Source organism: Lissotriton vulgaris, chromosome 5, assembly GCF_964263255.1.
Source record: "Lissotriton vulgaris chromosome 5, aLisVul1.2, whole genome shotgun sequence".
NCBI lineage: Eukaryota > Metazoa > Chordata > Amphibia > Caudata > Salamandridae > Lissotriton > Lissotriton vulgaris.
The window spans coordinates 1,062,029,363-1,062,051,860 of NC_141693.1; the positions used below are offsets into that span (position 1 = coordinate 1,062,029,363).

Below are 22,498 nucleotides of genomic sequence, written 5' to 3' on the forward strand. Positions count from 1 at the left end.
TACTCATACCTCCGGTAACTTTTTTCCACCATTTCCACACTTCCAGGATTACTATTGAATCCAGACTTAAGGGGGCGTGACACATAGTTCCTACTGGCGGAACATTACTTGCTGCCCCTTTAGAGTACATGAGGATTTTAAGGTCCTGAATTGCTGAAATTCTACCGGACTGATTGAGGCAAGAATCACGTTGACCCTCAACACAACTCACTAGGACTGACACAGGTTTAATTCTCACTTCCCAGTCCATGACTCTTTAGTCTGTTTTTATTCATGGCCCAGGTAGTCCACGAATCCAGGAGCCATTTTTACTGCACACTCACCATCTCACTTGTACTCACTGTTTAAAGGCACCCTCACATTAATACCATCACAATCAATCAATCAAAGACATTTATATAGCGCACTACTTACCCGTAGGGTCTCAAGGCGCTTGGGGGGGGGGGGGGGTGCCGTTACTGCTCGAACAGCCAGGTCTTGAGCTTCTTCCTGAAGGAGAGGTGGTCTTGGGTCAGGCGCAGGTCGGCCGGGAGGGTGTTCCAGGTCTTGGCGGCCAGGTAGGAGAACGACCTTCCTCCTGTTGTCGCTCTTCAGATGCGTGGGACGGCGGCGAGGGCGTGGCTGGCTGATCGGAGGTGGCGTTTGGGAGCGTAGAACTTGATACGGTTGTTGAGGTACTCGGGCCTTGATCGTGTAGGGCTTTGTGTGCGTGGGTGAGGAGACGGAAGGTGATTCTTTTGTTGACGGGGAGCCAATGCAGTTCTCTCAGGTGGCCGGAGATGTGGCTGTTTCGTGGGATGTCGAGGATGAGTCTGGCCGAGGCGTTCTGGATCCGCTGGAGTCTCTTCTGGAGCTTGGCGGTGGTTCCGGCATAGAGGGTGTTGCCGTAGTCCAGTCGGCTGGTGACGAGGGCTTGGGTGACGGTCTTCCTGGTGTCCGTGGGGATCCACCAGAAGATCTTCCGTAGCATGCGCAGGATGTTGAAGCACGACGAGGAGACGGCGTTGACTTGTCTGGTCATGGAGAGGGAGGAGTCCAGGATGAAGCCCAGGTTGCGTGCGTGGTCAGTCGGTTTGGGTGCGGTGCCCAGGGCGGGGGGCCACCAGGAGTCGTCCCAGGCGGAGGGCGAGGAGCCCAGGATGAGGACCTCCGTCTTGTCTGAGTTCAGTTTCAGGCGGCTGGTCGTCATCCACTCGGCTACATCTTTCATCCCTTCGTGCAGGTTGGCTCTGGTGGTGGCGGGGTCGTTGGTCAGGGAGAGGATCAGCTGGGTGTCGTCGGCGTAGGAGATTATGTTGAGGTTGTGTTGGCGTGCGATGGCCGCGAGGGGGCTCATGTAGACGTTGAACAGGGTAGGGCTCAGCGAGGATCCTTGAGGGACGCCGCAGATGACTTCGGTGGCCTCTGACTTGTACGGTGGTAGGCGGACTCTCTGTGTTCTTCCGTCGAGGAAGGAGACGATCCATTCCAGTGCCTTCTCCTGGATTCCGACGGTGCTGAGGCGTTCCACTAGGGTGCGGTGGCAGACGGTGTCGAATGCCGCGGAGAGGTCTAGGAGGATGAGGGCCGCTGTTTCTCCGTTGTCCATCAGGGCTCGGATGTCGTCGGTGGCGGCGATGAGGGCGGTCTCGGTGCTGTGGTTGGCTCGGAAGCCAGACTGTGAGGGGTCGAGGGATCCATTAGTCTCGAGGAAGGCGGCCAGCTGTTTGTTGACGGTCTTCTCGATGACTTTGGCTGGAAACGGGAGGAGTGAGATGGGGCGGTAATTCTTGAGTTCGGTGGGGTCTGCTGTAGGTTTCTTGAGTAGAGCGCTGAGTTTGGCGTGCTTCCAGCTCTCAGGGAAGGTGGCGGTGTCGAAGGAGGTGTTGATAATGTCCCGCAGGTGGGGTGCGATGACAGCGTCGGCCTTGTTGAAGACGTGGTGGGGGCAGGGGTCGGTCGGAGATCCGGAGTGTACGGAGTTCATCATGCGGATGGTGTCTTCGGTGCTGATCGGAGTCCAGGCTCGGAGGGTGGTGGTGGGCGGCGATGCTGTGGTCGTGGCGTGCGTTGGTTGAATGCTGAAGCTGTTGTGTATGTCTGCGATCTTGTTGTGGAAGTAGGAGGCGAGGGAGTTGCAGAGGTCTTGCGAAGGGGTGATGTCGTTGTTTCCGGCGTTGGGGTTGGAGAGCTCTTTCACGATGTTGAAGAGTTCTTTGCTGTTGTGTGCGTTGTTGTCCAGCCGGTCTTTGAATGCAGTTTTCTTGGCGGCGCGGATCATTTGGTGGTGCTTCCGGGTGGCATGCTTGAGGGTGGTCAGGTTGTTCGGTGTTGGTTCCCTTCTCCAGACTTTCTCGAGGGCTCGGCAGTTCTTCTTGGAGCTCTTGAGTTTGTCGGTGAACCATGGGGCTTTCTTGCTGGCGGGTCTGCTGGGCTGGGTTCTCAGCGGGGCGAGTTCGTCCGCGCAGTTGCTGATCCACTTCGTGAGGTGTCGGCGGCCTGGCTGGGGTTCGCTGAGCTGGCAGGAGGGTGCTGGCTCAGGGAAGCGGCGAGCTGGTCGGCTGTGATCTTGTTCCAGCTTCTTCGGGCAACCTGTGGCTGGTGGTGGTGGATCGTCGTTCTTTTAAAGGTGAAGTGGACGCAGCTGTGGTCCGTCCATTGGAGTCCTGTGGCGTGGCTGAAGGCGATGTCTTTGCTGGATGAGAAGATGGCGTCGAGTGTGTGTCCGGCGAGGTGGGTGGGGGTGGTCACCAGTTGCTTGAGTCCCAGGTTGGCGAGGTTGTCCAGCAGGGTGGTGGTGTTGCGGTCGTTGTTGTTCTCCAGGTGGAAGTTGAGGTCCCCCAGGAGGATGTAGTCAGCGGAGGGGAGGGCATGCGGGCTGACGAAGTCGGCGATGTCCTCGCTGAATTGGGTGCGTGGTCCCGGGGGTCGGTAGATCAGGGTGCCTCTGAGGGTGGTCTTGGGGTCGATGTGGATCTGGAAGTGTAGGTGTTCCGCGGTGGTAGGGGAGTTGTCGGTGCTGGTCGTGATAAGGATGGTGTTCCTGTGGATGATGGCGATGCCTCCTCCCATCTGGTTGGCGGAGCGGTCCCTCCGGGTGATCTTGTAGCCCTCAGGGACGGCGATGGCGATGTCGGGCGCTGAAGAGGCGTTCATCCAGGTCTCCGTGAGGAAGGCTTCTAGCTTCACAACAGCAAACCGAGAAGACCTCTGGCAAATAGCCCCCCTGCGGGGCCCGTTGGGCAATGCAGTGCCAGCCCACCGAGGAGCTGGCCTATGATGAAGCATGACACCCTCCAGGGTGTGTGAGGGCCCTTGCTCCTTATAGGAGCTATCCCTAGATGAGTGCTCCTGTCTCTGCTCTGTCTAGCACCTTGCGGAAACCAGCCATCACTGACGTGGCCCGTCCCCTTCCTTCTTTCATTACCTCTAGGAACAGCATACTTCTTTTCTTTATCAGTCGTCTGGGGACCTGTATGCTGGACCTATTAAGCCCCCGTCCCTCCCTGTGAGACTTTGACCCAAACAGGTACCAAATATTTATTTTCTTGACTAAATAACAACATGTTCTTCATACATACATTGATCATGTCAGTAACAGTGCATGTGACTTTTATACCTAACTGGACTACTAAATTAAAATCGAAAATACCCTTAGGCGTTGGCATCAACTGAATATATACTTGAGATTATTAGGAACACACATTAATTCTGATGAGCTTGTATGTATTCGATCTCCTCAGGAGATTAGTTGGACAATTTATAGCAAATCAACCTATGGAACTAACTTCTGATCTACACAGCAGCACAGTTATAATCATGTATTACAAAATAGAAAAATTATTGCAGATATTACTTGAAATGTGACGAATAGGCTTAGATATTCATTTTTTTATGGGATTTTAAAAAACGGCCAAATGTTGCATGGATTACATTGAGATTTTCTCCAGCGCTGTACTTTGGCAATGCTAGATCCACACCCTTTACATTATTGCCCTTTATTCCCCATTCTTCCTCATATTTGATGTATAGTTAGTTATTTTCCTTCTTTGTCTTTTAACACCCAATACATATGTTGCTGGTCAGCTGCGTGCTTCAGCTTCTGTTCCTCTTGCTTCACATGCTTTTTTAGGAAGACGGGCAGACTTCACAAACTTCACCTGTGTTTCAACCTACTCTGTTCTTCCTATCAGCTGCCTCCGTCCACTTTCAGCCCACCAAATTATACCACTCATCTCCACATTCTAGAGATTCCTGGATAGGACTTTCCTCCTGGGTAATGGTTTCAAAGAGGGGTCCCCGACCTTTTGTAATTGCAAGCCACATTTGAGTGTCATACAAAATGATGAGCAACTTTCAAAACACAGCAAGAACCTATTTATGCAGAAGTGTCAGTAAAAATAATAAAATGTGATTTTACACAGGGAGAAAAATAATATATGGATATACTGTGCTATACAGAATATATAGATGCCTACCTACATATTAATCAATGTTTCTCAAACGTGACAAAAAGCATTCTAAAACACTAAATTGGCCAGTAACGTACATCAAAATTTAATTCAACGACAAGGCAACAAAGGTCTGAAAAGTATTCCCTGGCGTTTTTTTTTAATTGTAAGTTATAAGGTATAACTGGCCAGCAAGGTAAATATTTGGTAAGCTTTCTTAATTTGGAGGCTCACCTGCCACGGAATAATGTGAACATATTGTGTTTAACGCTGTATTTTAAAGCATGTTAGGGGAGGAACTTTGTAAAATTTGAAACAAATTAAAATAGACTACACAGCAGAATATGAGCTTCACCCAAGGATTTTGGGGGAAATGCAATCAAAAATGGTCCTCTTTAATTCATTTTGTCAATAAAATTGGTAAAACTGGTTATCATACAAATTAGGTATGCGTTTCTCCTCCAATAAATGTTTGGGAAGTTAGGTGGCAAATGGCACATTAAGGCATATTTACCAAAACATATTGGGAACACTCAACATGGATACAAACTTAATCTTTACTCAAATGTATGTATGTATTTGTCTATCTATGTAGGTACTTGGTATTTCTGAAGCGCATAGCCAGACAAAATGCAGCAGAGCGCTGTACATGGCCCAAGGCATGCTTAAAGCTAATGAATCATAGGAGAGGAAGAGTTGTGGGTGGTTAATCATGATGTATTCGCTTAATTTTCTGTGCACTCTCTCAGCATCTGCAAATTAGGAACTAAATAATTTCCATACATACCAGACTTGACTCCCTTCTTGGTGGTGGTTTCATCCTTAGGTTCGGTGAACCTAAAAAATAAAGTGTTTATAGTGTCAATTTTTTTTAACGCTGTGTAATTTCATTATTCTTAGTATTTGATCACACAATTCCAGAGCCATGCCCTGCAGGTGGTACAGACATTATTATTAATAATTCTGCCCTCAGAATACTGCATGCATTACTAATTGCCACTGAGAATGCTCTATGCCCAATGCCACATAGCATATCCCATATGTATGAAATTCATGAGTACTCCTTAAAGGGCATGGCAATTTACCCAGAACCTGCAGGTATTCACTAGGTGGTGAAAGATGCAATCTGTCCTTTCGCAATAAATGTTTCAAAGCTTTCCGAACTGTCTGAACTACAGTCAAAAATATTCTATATTAATGGCATCTGAACTTAGATCAGCTTGTTTTCAGCTACAAAATTGCCAAAGGCTACAGATTTCCTGATAGGCATGTGATGAGAGGAGGGGTTCCATCAGGTGAGCTAAGGGGAATCACCTACTGGTGACACCAAATTATTGCTGAAGGTGATAAAATTGCCTTTTTCGGTGGATTGGGAGTACCCGAAAAGACAAACATTTGCCTGACGTTCTGAACGTCCTTCAGCTGATTTTCTGTGCAAATTTTAGGTTAGCATTCTCTAAGCAAGCATGGTGACAGCTTCTTACAAACAATACATCTTATAATGACTCTGCGAGTAAGGCAGTTCTTTAATTTTAGATTGAAAGATGATGTGTTCTATTTTGCATTCATTGTCCCTACAGTTCTAAGCATGTGAAGAACAATACTGGCAAATATTTCCCCCTGGTTAGTGGAAAGCACCATCTTGTGAAGGCCGAACAAACTACATGTTTTATGTTGCAATCTTCGTCTCCATTAATAAATCTCTTTCTGGGATGTAGATCTCTAACATGACTGGAAGTAAAACAGAACACATAGTGGAATTACACAAGTTTAGAGACTGAGGTTTATTTTATAGCTGCAAACTCTTCTTACTGAGGGGGCAAGGAGAGAACAAAATATTCCCTTTTCCAGACATTCAGCCAGAAAGATCATTGGACGGTCACTCTTTGGAAACAGATCGCTGCCAGCTGGCAGGAAAAGAATACTACAAATGCAAACTGTAGGACCGTAGTACTTCTTTAATCATTTGAACTTTCTATACATGTATGTAGCCACGCTATGCTTACAACATGAGAGCAATGATTAATTGCATAACAACCTTTTACCCCATCAGCGTTTTTGCTCCAAGATGTGCAGTAATAGAGCAAGGAATTCCAGCTGCAGGATTAGCAAATCATATACAAAGGTAAAGGGGCCAATTCATGCACATTTTAGGCTACTTTAGTTAATCTTAGGACTGAAAAAAATAATCTACAATTGTTAATTCTACATCCTGATTCTCAGACTCGAGATGTAGAATTTTAATCCATCTTAATATAAGTGGAAAATGTACCTTGATGGTGTTTTTTTCAGGCAGAAAAGGAGGCATGACAGTAGAGTACCCAGAAACGTAAATTTAGTTTTGAATGATCAAAAGCCCCATGACTACTTCTACGGGGCCTTGCAACTGTGAGAAAGAACACTGGCCCACTAAGCAGCTGGGTTGGCAGAAGCACTGTCAGAATGATGGCTGGCCCATCCAATTTAGAGTTTGCTGCCTGTTCACTGGAGACTTTTTGCCTAAAGTATGTCCACCTTATAGTTTCAACCTTGTATCAAATTTCTCCCTTCAACTTATGATTCTGCTTTTTTCAAATTTTGGTCATCAGATTTTTGCCGGCTGCTGACTGTTGCACTCAGAGTACTACCACAGCATGAATCATACAAATACTAAGCGGCTAGAAGATCAACAACCAAAATATTGTGACAGTACATATCTATAGGTAAGTGTAGATGTTCTATCCTTGACTCCACATCTACGTACCTTGAAGATATATACACGAGAGAGTGTTAAAAAATCTATACTTCACAATATATTTTTGTAGTCGCTATTCTGGCTATGTTTTTTTAGCAGCTCCCTGTTTATATGCTTGATTTTCTGACATGCAGTCATTCACAGTGTCTTCTTCTTGTACCGCCTTCTGACAATCCTTATGTTTTTTGATACTCTGTGTTGCAGGGAATTCTCATGTTTTGAATCACAGTGTACCCTGGCTAGGAATCTTTCCCTAAACTCCCTTACCTAAATCTTTCTCTGATGCTCGAACATCTCTACCAAGTGTAACTAAGTCTCATTCTATAGGCAAGCCAGCAACAAGTTATGTGCCTCCTGTAAAAATGTCAATATATTTAGTCAAAGTATATCAGTTCTGTGCGCTGAGTCTTTTCCCTTCTAACTCACTGCGACGTTACAATGCCTGTAGTATGACTGGCGATTTGGTCTCTAATATTTGGTCTCCAAAAGTGTGTTAAGTGTTAACGGTGTGGTTGATGCAACACAGAAAAAAGTACTGGAAAACATTAGTGTCTTGAGTGATTCATTTCCTTGCTCTGTGGCTCTAGGTCCCTCACTGAAAAAAAGTTAGAACACTGATGGATAAGAGTTTAGAAATCGCACACCGAGAAGGAGTGGAGAGCTTATACAATGTATTTATAAAAAGAACAAGGCTGGCCCTATCAGACTTTGCCCAAGAGTTAACCATTTCAACATTTCATGAAGATGTAATATGCTTTTATGACATAATATCCAAGTTAAGAATATTGAGATACAAAAATATTGCAGCAAAAATATACCGTACAAAAATATCAACTTTACATACAATGCAAAATACAATAATATCGATTACAAGAATATCGTGGATAAACATACTGAAAATTAATAGGTAAATATGGGTGAAATTCAGTTTAAAAATGCATATAAAACAAAAAAATAAAAATAAATATAATAACTTTAAAAAAAGAAATGTAACGTGAAATAGAATATAAACAAAATATATGTATTAACCTTTATATAAATAATTTAAATACAAATGTAGTAATGTAGTAAGTTATACATATAAATATTACTGAAATTAAAATTCTAAAATCTAGTTAAATCATACAAATTAAATATAAAAATACATAATGAAAAGTAACATTTCTCCCACAAAAAACAAAAACAAAATAAAAAAATTGGATGCTTTGAACTTGAATAACACTAGTTCTAAAAATTTCAAAATAAACTTTTTTTAAGCATTCAAATAAAACATTCTTAAAGATAATCACAATTACAACTAATAATGTAATTCTGAAAACAAATAAAAATGCATACAACTTAAAAACAAAGAAAAACATTACAACTCTAATTATATATAAAATACAATTAAAAATCAATTACCTTCATAACTCGAAGCAAACAAAAGATATAAAAAGAAAAAAAAAATCTACTTCTCAAACTCCAACCTAAGCAACCTATGGAAAGTACTTCACTTCAGATGGTCAGTGTATAATTCCTGCGCCAAACTGAGCAAAAGTAGGGAAAGTGTTTGTTTTTGGATGGGTGAGATTTACTACTCCCAATTCAACATAAACAGTAGAGAAAATGTTGCACTTTGAAGGTCACATTTACTGTTGCAAATTCAACATGGCCAACAGTAGAAAAAGCTTTTGACCTAAATAAATCAGAATCAAAGTAAAACAAACAAAAATTATGATATATATATATAGTCAGTGGCAAAGCAAAGGTTAAAATAACATTATAGCTTGGTGAATAGGTCAGTGACAACATTAACATTTTGACCTTAAAAAACACATAAATTCACCGTTATAGTCTACCTATAACTTGTGCACCCACGCCATGAACTGATTATGACCTCACATTACATCACTCATGACATGTTCTTTGACATCACTGATGACATCATCCAAGCTTCTTTTGTACACATTACTCTATAAACTACTATGGCATTAGAGGCCATGATAATGCCCTGTCTCTTTTGCCTCAGCATCAAGGGGATTGTGTTTGCTGAACACATCAAGATAGCAGCAGCTGTTGATGCAGTCTAAAAACGGCCCAAAGTCACTCCCTCCCATAACATACTGATGTCTTGCACTTACACACTGCTCTGGGGAGAGGCTAGTATTGCAGATGCTGTGGTGGTCAGTTGAAGGATGGTTGGCATGCACTGTGGGCAAAAATGGAAGGGTGTTTAATTCATCACCCTGTATTTGCCTACATTCCTTAAGTTGCTACTCCAGAGGCAGGAAGGATTTAAACGGAGGCCTCACATCCGAATGTTGAACATGTACCATGGCACCGCAGAGATTTTTCTCCAGTTGATTCAGATTGTTCTCAGTTTATCATGGAACCAGAAGGATTGGTCTCCTATCTTTTGTGTCGAAGGTTGCAGGCGTCTATGTCCAAGAAAGGCCCAGGGAGACTGTCAACGTTGGAACCATTTGCAGAACACTTCCAAATCAGATGCAGAAAAAAAAAAGAATCTAAGCATGGAGTCAGTGCCCATGAGCATTGTAACACTAAGGGGGTCATTAGGATGACGGGCGGACTTTGTCCGCCCACCATCCTGCCGGTATGCATGACCGCCCGCCATAAGGGGGGGGGGTCCCGGGGGTGGTATTAGGCTGTGCCCGCCACAGTGGTGTGCACATCCTGCATGTACAGCATTGTGGCGGGAGGTGCTCTCAGCACCGACCGCCACAATGCTTAAAAAACACTTTTACATTTGCATAATCAAAGCAGCAGGCAGCGCACGGTGCCTGCCGCTTTGATTATGCAAATGCGGGGGGGTACCACAGGTACCCCCCCCCGTGTGCACCCCCCTACACTCCTTCACTCTGGGGGCCCGCACGGGGCCCCCAGAGTGAAGTCCGCCTGCCTTTCCTAGGCGGCATTGCCGCCAGGGAAAGGCATTGCCTAGAGCACTTCATAATATGGCTGGCGGTGTCTGATAGACACCGCCATAATATTATTCCTTTTCCGCCCCGGCCGCAAGGCATCCGGGGTGGAAAAGTGGCGGGCGGTGTTTTACTCCGCTGCGGTCCCCCCGCCATTGTAATATGGCGGGGGGAATTCAGGGAAGGATGTCAGGCGGATTGCCCCTGCCAGGCTGGCGGTGGCTACCGCCAGCCTGGCGGGGGCAATCCGCCAGACATCCTAATGGGCCCCTTAGGGAGGAGTTATACAACATTTTGTGACTTGTCATTTCTTCGAAGAAATACAACTTGTAATGTCCTAGCCCAACACTAGATGGCAGGGGTATGCAGCAAATAAAGTGCATTCACAGCCATATATTCTATTAATTTGAGTAAATTAAGAAATATGTAAAAAATCAAATTAAAATGGATAACCTAATTAATCAATGAAAACTGAATACGTTATGAATTTCTAAAGCATGATAAAATATACATTACAATGCTTCCCACCCTATTACCTTATAAACCCAATAAACCGCCAAAACATTTGTTAAATTTATAATTATTTACATTCATTACAAACTCCAAAAGCATTTCTAAAAATTACTTGCCAATAAGTAACATTCAAATAATATTAATAACTTAGAACACTAAAACCAATAAAACATTAAAAAATATCAAAAGCCGATATAATACACAATGGTATTACAGTAAACGTTGTTAAATACTTCCATACTCTTAGCGGAGTAAGAACATACATATTCTTATTTCTGATATTATGTCCCACAATATTAAAGTCATCACAGCATTTGTACAAATATAATAGGGTCGAACACAACTTGTTCAGTTTTACAGGTCTTAACTTCCCTTTTACTCAGAAAGACACCGTTTTTTTTATTCAACATGATAAATTTCATATTCATCAGTTTCTTGGTGCTGTAGAATCATTTTGTGCGTAGGTCCATGCAGACAGGAAATGAAGATCTGTTATCTACACAGCTAATTTTTAAGTTCTCCTAAACTTTAACAATAGAGATTTTTATGTAGGTGTATAAGCACGGTAATCCAAACATTTGTGTACCAATGTGAGTATTGCGTCCAGTTGAGTTTGTTTTTGTAAAGCTTTAAAAGTGGATTACTAAAACTGACTCACGATATTAACTGGGGCAGCAAGATAAATGCTGTTGCCAAGGTCCAGTTGTTACTGAGCACACATTTACCGCTGGCATAGGGAATACAGCATGAATTAAAGGTACCTTTAACCGTTTTAGACCGTAACATTTTGGAAACGGTTCACCGATTTTGCTGCTAATCGTCAGGAATCCCATTGAGGAAGTCCATAAATTCGCCCAGGAGACTCTGAATTTGATCGCAGAAGCTCTGTTATTTCAGAAAGCTTTAGGAAATCCACCAGGTAATCCTACTGTGGCAGGGGTACAGCAACCAGGCTCCTGCGTTGTATAACGACCCAAGTGAGATGTTCTTTAAACTGATGACTAGATGGCTGTTTTCTGCGTACCATGAGAAACGTGCACCATAATTGTGTAAAATGCTTGCTAGTGTCTGTTTGAAGCCCACCCCTTCTATAGGGCAGCTCCCAACCCGTTTTAACAGGGGCGACCACTTTACTACCATCACTCCATGTCCCACATGTACACATGACTTCCAGCATCCTGCATCCCCTTCCCTGTGATTGCTGCTTTCTCCACTCTTCTCCTGTGACCTGGCTTCTTCTCTCCCCTCTCATGATATTCTCACATATCCATCTTGCTTCTTCCTATAACTTCTCTTTTTGTCTCCCACCACTTTCCTAGGGATCTTCCAGCCTCCTCTTTGTCTTAAGGCCACCCAGCCCTCCAGCCTTTCAGTAACATTCCTCTCGCTTCTTCCGCCTCACATCAACTTCTGCTCAGTTAGCCTGCCAAGAACCCCCTACAATGTTTCTGCACCTTCATGGACTGTGTGAATGCCAGCTTCTTGTCGCCTTAAAGCCCACCTGTCAAGCTCTTCTTCCCCCACAGCCAGTGTGTCAGCTCCTAACCATCCCACCATCTGCCTGTCAGCTACTGTCTCCTGCCTTCCACCCTTGTCCTTCTCCCTCCTACCTTAGAAGCTCCTCTCATCTACCTGGGAGCGATCGTGTTCCCCTACTACTTTCCCGTTAGCCCTTGTGCCTCCTGCTCACGCTTCATCGCCTACAAATGTTGCTGATGTGTCATGAGACATGGGCTGATTGTATCTGAATAATGTGGGATGTTGTATGCTTTTAGCACACGTTTCACTTTTTTCGAACAGTGGGAAAAGGTGAACAGAAGTGTATGGCATGTTTTTACCCTTGCTACGATTGTGCAGAAAAGTCTATCAGCAAAGTGTCATGTGATGTGACAGCTGGCGATTTGAAGGGAGGTTCACAAAGTACTCATTAGGAGATTCCACAATTCAAATGCATCCTGTATCTGTTTCCAAACCTGTTTCCATCCCACAGCAAGCAAAGGTTTTCAAAAGACGGGAGGCATACGACTGCAGGCTTTAAAAAGAAACTCGACATTTCAGTGGATTGAACAGAGGGTACCATTCCTAAAGACTGGCCAATCTGAAAAGATTTTCAGGCACTTCTTATAAGTAAGAAAAGAAAAAAAGAAAGTATGAACGTCTTGAAGTTTAAGGGTTTCATTCAAACCCGATCTGGTGCTGCTTAGTGGTCATTATATAGTAAAACCTTGAGTAAGCGAGTTAGATTTGCACAGCTTGGAGAGAATTTCATCACACAACCCTGCAGTACCATGTTAAAAACAGACCACGCGCACGTGTGCGCACACACTCACAAATTCTCACTCTAACAGTGTCATTCTCTCCTTCTCTTTCCCTAAGAATCAGATTGTGTTCACCAATGTCCTAGTGTGGATAACGTGGACTTACTTATCTCCGATCTTTGGGGTGCTATCCTTGCCACAGCGGGGGACCCTTGGGCTAGCTTGGATGCATGTTTCTCCGGTGAGACCATGGCGTTGCCGTTGGAGTCGTTGCAAAGGATGGGCAGACTGATCTCTTTCTTGGTGATGTGTGGCTCCTCTGGCTCGTTCTCGGTTGAGGGCTCTTTGTCAGTGGACCCTTTCTTGTTCAGGAGGTTGCTGATCTCCATGATGTTCCCTATGATCTCCACTGGCCCTGATATGTTCTTCTTTCGGGAGGGAAGATCGTCTTTGGCCTTTTTCAGGTACGATGCGGGGGCCCAGCCCTCTTTGCCTTGATACCTGTGCACAGCAAAAGGAGAATGTTACCTTTATGGTGGCACCAGCACCTACAATTTGGGATAGAAGGATGCAAAACGTGAAATATATACACAACTACCATGGACTGGGCAAGGGCGGGGCAAGTCGCCTACTTCATGAGTGTCCAGCATTAGTCAAAAGGGGTCTGCTCCATTATTTTGAGGATATCCAGGTAAAATAGATTAAGATAAATGGAAATCAAATAGATAGTGGTTACCCTAAGCTGAGGCACAGATTCTGGCCCTCTTGAACCAATGTTGGACTCGGCAGACCTAATTCCTAGTTAAACAATGGGGCGCAGAAGCACATTTGAAAACAATGAACCTGGCTCAAGGTATGCTACGTAAGTGAAACCTGTTATTGTAAGCAAACTTTAAAGAGCAGAACACTACAGTTCCTGTGGTTTGCGTTGTGTTTAAATCTGTTTATTTTTGTGGTTAACAAGACAAATTATTAAGCAAGATAGAGTACAGGCTACAAAACCGGTCCCTTGTTAGGGAATGACATCCTCCAAACAAAATTTACAAATATCAACAAACTGTCTGCATGGGTAAATGCATGGCTACGCAACATCAATATCAATAAAGTGTAGGCCCACGTGAGAAAGCAATGCCACTCCGCACCTGTACAACTCTGTCTGCACTCTACTGTATTTTTCAACTAGTAGAATCAACATTCTGTGATTTTACCTGACATTGTCCATGATTTTGATGACTGTCAAAAGTAGAGCCCTTAGATATGCGGGTCATTTGAGGAGCTAAAGTGTATCCTTTTCCACAGTCAAGGACTGGTAGTCCCCCACATGTCAGGTTATGGGCAGGATGGTTGGTGGCAGATGTTCGTGGATACAGATCTTTTTACTTCTGTACATTATTTTGTAACTTGAGTTCGTATTTCTCTTATATGGTGTGTTAGCATGTGTCTAACTCTCATGAGGTTTACACATGAATGGCTGCATTTGTGAACTAGACTGCTAGAGGTAGTTATCTTGACAAAACCTTTATACGAATAAACCCCAAATGGTGGCTCTTAATTTTAGAGCGCTAACTGGGCCCCCTCCTCAGTCTTATCCTAAGAGAGGTTCCAAGCTCCTGATGGGTGTCAGAAGAGCTGAATTATAACCGAAGTTTGGCCCTCAGTGGACAGGGGTGGACCCTTTTTTAGCAAAATATGTGCAGGTTGTCACACCTGATAAGATTAATGCAAGGAAAACTGTGCAAAGGAGTGAATATGGTGGGACTATGTAGTATGCCACCACCGAGGTAATGAGAGCGGATGATTCATATCCAAAGTTGATTTGTAAGTACAATATATATTATTGACAGAACGTGAAAGCGAGAGCTATGCCTGCAAAGAGCTCGTTTAGAGACATAATTTAAGGCAAGATTCACAAAGTAATGGTGCAGATGTACTATAAAGGGATTTTACATTGAGAAAGTATTTTAAGTAGGAACAATATTCACAACAAGAATGGAGCTGTGTGGCTGTTTTCTTTTCAGGGAGTGGTATGGATAATGCAGTTCACTGCTCTCCATCTAGTATCCTAACTTTGTTCCCCGGGGCTGAATATGTGGCACACCCGTTTCACTTAAGTGTTATATGTTCTGTGTTTTAGTGTTAAATGACAGCTTGTTGCGGAGTGAGTGAAAACATGAATAGTGCAGAACAAAACAAATGTAATTTTTTATATGTACATTGGATATATAATATCAAAATGTTATTGAAAAATGTGTACGTAGTTGACTGGTTTAAATTAATTAGAAAAATATACACCTATTTCTGTAGCAAATAGTAGCCTTTTGACGGACTGCTGTCAGGCTAAAGCTCTGAACGACTGACGGTAAATCCAAAGCTGTGATGAGGCCTTTGTCCATCTGAACTCAGACAAAACCGAAGTCCTCATCTTAGGTAAATCCCCCTCTGCATGGGACGACTCCTGGTGGCCGGAAGCCCTCGGAAAAGCACCCATCCCAACAGACCACGCACGGAACCTTGGCGTCATCCTAGATTCCTCACTCTCAATGAACAGACAAGTCAGCGCCGTATCCTCTTCCTGCTTTAACATTCTTCGCATGCTCAGAAAAACATTTTGCTGGATCCCCCCCGAAACAAGGAAAACAGTCACCCACGCTCTAGTCACGAGCCGACTGGACTACGGAAACACCCTCTACGCAGGTACCACCGCTAAACTCCAGAAGAAACTACAACGAATCCAAAATGCCTCAGCCAGGTTGATATTAGACATCCCACGCAACGAACACATCTCTGGTCACCTTAAAGACCTCCACTGGCTTCCCGTCAATAAGAGGATCACTTTCCGACTGCTTACCCACGCACACAAATCACTCTACGACATCGGACCAGATTGCCTCAACTCTCGACTGTCCTTCTACACCCCCCCCCCGCCAACTTCGCTCTTCCAGCCTAGCCTTCGCCACTGTTCCTCGCATCAACAAGACCACCATGGGAGGCAGATCCTTTTCATACCTGGCTGCTAAAACATGGAACTCACTCCCCGCCTACCTTCGCCTCACCCAGAACCACCTAGCGTTCAGAAAGCAGCTTAAAACATGGATATTCGACAAATAATCCCCCTCCCCTTCCTAAGCGCCTTGAAACCCTCTGGGTATGTAGTGCGCTATACAAATTTTATGACTTGACTTGACTTATTAAACACGCTATATTTTGAACCGGAGAGAACCCTGGTACACATCGGAGGTCACAGTATGTGCATGCACAAAATAGTGACTCTCCCGCAAGTCACCTTTGTCCTTCCCTGTGGACATGACTACATGCATTCTGTTGTCTTTAGGGCACTCACCCTAACAGCGTGTAGATGGGCTGTGGGAATATAAACTGTGTCAGTGCCCAATGGAATCAACGCAAATCCATTTCTCCAAAAGTCATGCAAAGTAGCATGACCCAGCCTAGCATAGACTACAAGTGCCAAATTAAACCAGGCGCACACAATGGGCAAAATTTGGGGTAGATAACATTACCCAAGTTCACAACACTTACTATGGGATCCAATCACATACAATTCTCATGCTACTTATCTACATTTGACCGACATTCGAGGTGAAGATAATTGTATATAAGAGTATGCTTTGAGAACACGTCATCCAAGCTATAATTCAAAAGCCTTTAGTACTGCGCTGCAAGATTAAATTACGTTTAGTATCACTCACACAGCATTATTTGGGTTTGCGTGGCCAGAGTCATCATGGGCGTGCAACACATTATAAATACAACGCTGTCTTATTATTGTGTTTTAGCACGAGGAATCTGATTTTAATGCAGAACTGCAGAAAGCCCGTCCGTCGTATTAAAAGCGCATTATAGCCTACAGCATTTGTAATGCAGAGGACAGAAATATCTGCATACAATTTGATGGAGGATCCTCTCTGCCAAACTCTAAATACGGCCCTAATTTCCTAGAGTAGACATGTACTATATGGATTGTATACTGTGAGCACACCCATGTTTTTGAAAAAGGTTTTTTTTAGGTACAGTGTGCAAAATTTCCGTGTGTATAGGTTTACAATGAAAAACTCTAATATTAGGTCGTGTGGGCATTAACTATGCATTTCCAAATTTACACGTGAATTTGTGACGCAGCCCTGTTGCATCAAATTAATTATATTTCACTACTGAATTCCGAGGATATATTGGCGAAGGATGCATAAATAATTAACACACACAAAAGCAAATTTAGCCCCAGAAGTTCATCCGAGTCTGTTGTTTTCTAATGTATGAATGCTGGCAAGCACAGATCACTGCTAAAGCCTGCTCGACTCCTCCAACTCCCGAGCTGCATCACAACGTCCAGCACAGTAGATCAAATCCCGCAGAAAACAGAATGAAGACAACCTTCCAAGTTTTTACTGTCAGAAGCGGTAGCATGCATTTCCCAAATGGCCATTCTCAATTACCCTGCACCACAGGCCAGGTCCCATAAATACAAGCTTGCATCCCGATTCTGAGATCAGATTGCTTTCCTTTCATGGCAAGTCTATTGCCTTGGCAAGGGAACAAACATTTTGTAGAAGAGAAGTTTCCTTTTTTTTACCCAGCTACTGTTAACTCCACATGAATTATATGATACAACATGTTTGACCAGATAGAAATTGAATACATATTCTGTAATTTAAGAGGCGCGATTTCCCAGCTTCAGGATTTTCCATTTCCAGGTGGATGGATAAAAGTTCAACTAAAAACTCCTCTATGAAAGTCCCCAGAAATCTTTCAATGATGGGAAGTAGCTGTTGGGACATTACAAGGTCTACTAAGAAAAAAAGGACATCCCTTCGAAGCCTACGTAGCTGTACGCTCTACCTAGTCCACAACAGGGATCGAGGTCAACAATTGATGGGAGTAGAGGTGAGTTTGAGGATTGCAATCCTTTTCCACCTATGGAAATCATTGCAGACTGAAGTTCGGGCTTCAAAATCCCCTCAACTTCGAGAAGCAAATTAAGACCTTACTAGTGTTTTGATGGCTGCCCATATATCCGCGGTTTTTCCCCAAGTAGGTCCTCTGACGGGGGTGTAAAATGACAAACCGTGAAATCATGGCTTTAGTTTATTTTTTCAAATTCTCGTCAGTTTTCTTGAAAAAGACAAAACTTTCCCCTTGAATCAAAGACAACGGTGAAGTCAACATTTTCCAAATCCGTTTTTTTCTTCTGATTTGCCAAAAACCTTTGTATGACAATGAACAGCGTGATTGAAAATCAAGCCCATATGTTAGACAATTTTAAAGTTGTAAGTTCAGTAATTTACCACCACATTGAACAGTAGGCAGTCTGGACTGAATGTCTTGTTGTCGAAGATTAGGATTGAATTGCCAAGCATTCCAGCTCTGTGACAGACAACATCAGTGTGAATTTGCCATTACATTTTTGAGATGTCCATTACATCCAGAGTCTTTTACAATCACAGACCCGTCCGAATGCTTAGAAGTTAAAAAGCTATGGTCCAGCTATTTTGCTAACCAGTACCTTTAACAGTATAGCCAGTGACAAAAACTACATATTTAGTAGCAAGATTATGCTATTTGACCTCATGGTACATTCGCGTTGATTTGTGCAAAAAAACCTGGTTTGGCAATTGCCGTCTAGTAATTCAAAGGCTGCCCTACGTTGTCGTGTAAATGCAGCACTCAAGGGCAACAAGAGCTTTCGCGACCACAATGCAGGACTCGTAGGAGTCAAGAAAATTACTCATAACTTACTGCTCAGCTCTCTGCTTCCAAGGCACAGTAGCTGTCATCACCAAATATCAAAGGGGTTTGTCGGCCAAAAAGCTCCCTTTATCAGATGCAGCAAAGCACTTACTTTGATTCAGACAGTACCAAGGACCAAACAAAGAGCAGCCAACATGCTCCATTAGGAACACCCGTCCTGAATACCCAACTGCACTGCTGTCTGGATCCCTAATGCAGATTTTTGTTGTGATAGGCAAACACAGATAATGCGTGTGCCATGACATAGGCCTGTATCAAAAATTGTGGTCCTGTTGAACAGGGGAGGGGCACCCAAAGCGCTACCCATGTACTGGTGGAAGGCTAATGACTTCACCAGGAGTTAAGCAGCACACGTGTGGTGGTGGAAACATGCAGTGTAATGATCAGTAGGGGTAAACATGTTCGTTCTATCGTGTCAATAGATTGAAGCCCACAGGCTTATTCACCTTTTTAAAGTGCTGCTGCTGTGTGCTTAACTCACACTTGGCCGACATCAGATAAATGTAAACTGCTGCGAAGTGCAGGAATGGTCATTCTGTGCTGGATGTATGTGGGCATGGGAAGAGTGCAGTACAAGACTAAAGCAGTGCTGTGCAGCCGATGCATGGTGTGTGCATTTACTGGGTGTATGTATACCTGTCAGGGATACATTACATGAGTGATGCAGTGCTGTGCAATGAGTGCACAGTGGAAGCATGTGCTGGGTGTATGTGTACTTGCGAGAAGTACAATACATAAAGGGTGAAGTGTTGTGCAGCACGTGCACAGTGAGTGTGTGTGCTGGCAGTGTGTGTTAGCAAATATCACATCATGAACAATACAGAAATGCTACCGTACTGAGCAGTCCACACAGAATAAATGTGTGAGCTGAATGTATATGTACTTGTGATGGCACAATGCATCGAGAGAACAGTACTGGATGGTGTACGTGCTATGACCGTACACTAAGTGCAAGTGTACCTGTAATTGTATATTACATTGAAGACCCTGCATTCCATTTTGGGAAGCCCAGGCCTGCCTAGTGAATACATGAGTAGAAGAATCTCACAGACAGATCTGTGTATTGCTGCATTCCTGTGAGCTGGGTGGTGCACACTGGAAGAAGGGAGAGAGAGACTCCCCTGTAAACTTCAAAGGGGGCTCTTCTATTCGGTAATAGATGACAAGGAAAGGGCCTCAACACATCTCAGGAAAGAGATAGGGCTGATAAGGGAATCATAAAGAGTAGGCTTGGAGCCCAGCATTAAACTTGTGATGCCTATATCACTGTGACTGACATCCAGGTGTTAAATCTAGTCACTCCTGTGGCTGATGTTGTAGGACTATCCACTTCGGAGTAGCTCCTGCTGTGCCAGACAGCCTTTCAAAAGGATGAAGAGAGAGAGAAGTTTACATATCAAAAGAAGCATAACCCAGACATAAAACTTCAAAGACCCCGACCCTAAATCACATTTGATGTCTGGAAATGGACTATAAGTAGGGGAGGTTGAGATCCCAAAATGTTCATCTGCCATGCAGGTAGATGGGCTGGGTGAGAAGGGAAAGCTCTGCAACACTTCTGCCGGTCAACAGGGCGGGGTGCCAGAGCCTGCACATCCCCCTCCTGGGTGAGGGGACATCACCCACAGAAATCAAGACCACCTGTCGTTTAGCCTGGAGCACCAGCACCTACCGGCTTGCCAAGACCAGTTTGCCCTGTGAAGAAGAGGAGTGAGAGGTCCAGGGGGGAACCCTGTCAAGAGGACACCGGGTGGGAGGTGTGAAGAGACGGCTAGGCACTGATTTGGTTGTTGTCCATATGTAGGATTGAATCAGTGACTTCGGTATGCCAGGAGAGGGACACCGTGGACTGACCATGAATCGATTACCGTGCAGTGTGCAAAGCCAATACAACTACGTTATGGTGATCCCTTATGTCACAGGTGGCCACAGTAGAAGTGACTATGGCGACAAAGAGCCAAGTTGATTAGTTTTTACATAAAGAATGGCATAGAACAACCAACCATTGAATTGACTTCTTAATTAGTCTGTGGCAAGATAAAGATGGGCCTAAAGGTGGGGCTCAAGTTTCTATCTATGTGAAAGGCAGTTATATGGTTGGTGTAACCCTGATCAACAGGTCTGGGAGGGGGATCAGTAAAACATTTTTTTTTCCGGAAGGCTATTAAAGAATATTATATCAATATGAATACCGTGAAGGTAGTTTCCTTTAATGCAAATAGTGTTAATAATAGTAAGAAACTACGGGCCATAAAAAGTTGGATTTTAGCTGAACACCCAGCAGGGATTTTGGTTCAGGAGACCCATGTCCCGGTTGGAAAGCTGTCAGGATATTTGATGTTAAAAAACTGAGAAGCATATGAGGGTTTTATTCCTCTCAAGCAGCCCATCAGGGCACTGATGTTTTGGGGCAAAATGTCGGAGATCTATAGTTGTAAACAGTGCCAGCGATAAAGGAGGTCGCTGGTGCTGGGTGAGCTGCTTGGTGTGGTCAAGGCTTCCAATGTTGGTAAGCTTTTATGCCCCAGTCGAAGATAATATTACATCATACGAAGATTTGTTCTGGTCATTATTACAAAATATTGGTGAATTGATCATCGGGGGGTTAATATGCTGCAGATCCCAATAGTGGACTCCTCAGTTAAGTGATAAAAACAGACAAAACCAAAATCTCTGAAAATCATTAGGATCTTTCAGGAAATACTTGCATTAGTAGACCCTTAGAGGGCGGCCAGTCGTACTAAAATTATATGCACTTGCTTTTCAAGGAGATTCCGTAGTTCTTCACGCATAGATTTCTATTTAATCTCCAAAGCTTAGCATTTTAAAACACAAAGCACCATTCCTAATGAGTTTTCAGATCACACATTGATTATTCTTGAGATAGTGGTGGGTAAATTCCCATTTCTTCCTTGACGCTGGTTTTTTGATAAACAATATTTGCAGGAGGAAGGGTGGGTGCGTGCAAAAATGCAGAGGGGCGATAAGAGAATTTTTGATCATTGATGATAAGACCGCTCCACCAGGTATCATAAAGGATTGACCTGAAGGCATTTATTAGGGGGAGAGTGATGAGCAAAGATGCAGAAAATGGCTTAAAAGCAAAAAAACAAAAGCACATTTTAGAACAAAAAGGTACAGCAGAGCTGTTACAGATTTTTGAAGAATAAATACAGGACTAATAAAAAAGCGTTTGACACTGCTAGACAGGCAATGATCGAAGCATATTATGTAAAATGTGCCGCTCTAAGTCAGGCCCATTTCCAAAAAGTGTATGAGGAAAGCAACTGCACTGGAAAATTCTTAAGATTGGCAGGCACAAGAACAAGCGGTCAATAACAGGATAAATGTCCTGAAATGATCAGCCCCTGGATTTAGGAGTAATGAACTAGAGAAGATGGACGAAATCATGTAGATGTAAGGTATGTAAGGTTTTAAACCTTACAGGTCCTCGGATTGTGGAAATATGATCATTCCTAGGGTGCGGAAAGCAAAAGGGGAGGTAAAAGTTTTACCCATACTATCACCAAGCTTTTTTAATGGTGACTCTATCGTAATATTTGAAGTCCACTAGTATGAAGGAGCGCCTAAACTCTCTTGGGTACATGTGGCGCTATATAAATACTTAGTTTCATTTTTCATTGCATTTCATTACATTAGAACATGTCAAACAGCAGAGCCACTTCCCCAGCCAAAGTGGCAGGGCGCGGGAGGAGGGAGCTGGGGTCGAGGTATTCAGGGAACACATTTTTTTTTAAACGTACCTGACCGCTACCGCCGTCCGCTCTATCGTGCTCTACCCGCTTCTGGGACAGACTACCAGACTGCACTGCAACCAATCATGCTGCTGCAGGAAAGTGGTGTCAGGACTGGCCTGACCGC

At 43.8% G+C, this 22,498-nt stretch overlaps 1 protein-coding gene across 4 annotated transcripts in view; it reads right to left on the reverse strand.

Annotated features, from left to right (window-relative positions):
- Positions 1-22,498, reverse strand: part of SH3PXD2A (SH3 and PX domains 2A) — an 842,113-nt gene that overhangs the window by 14,067 nt on the left and 805,548 nt on the right. For all 4 annotated transcript variants that reach the window (XM_086922729.1, XM_086922728.1, XM_086922730.1 and 1 more), the window contains 2 exons: positions 13,020-13,354; positions 5,218-5,267 (listed from right to left, as the gene is read on the reverse strand). In XM_086922729.1, the coding sequence (XP_086778855.1) occupies positions 5,218-5,267; positions 13,020-13,354 (385 nt within the window). The remainder of the gene's footprint in view (positions 1-5,217; positions 5,268-13,019; positions 13,355-22,498) is intronic.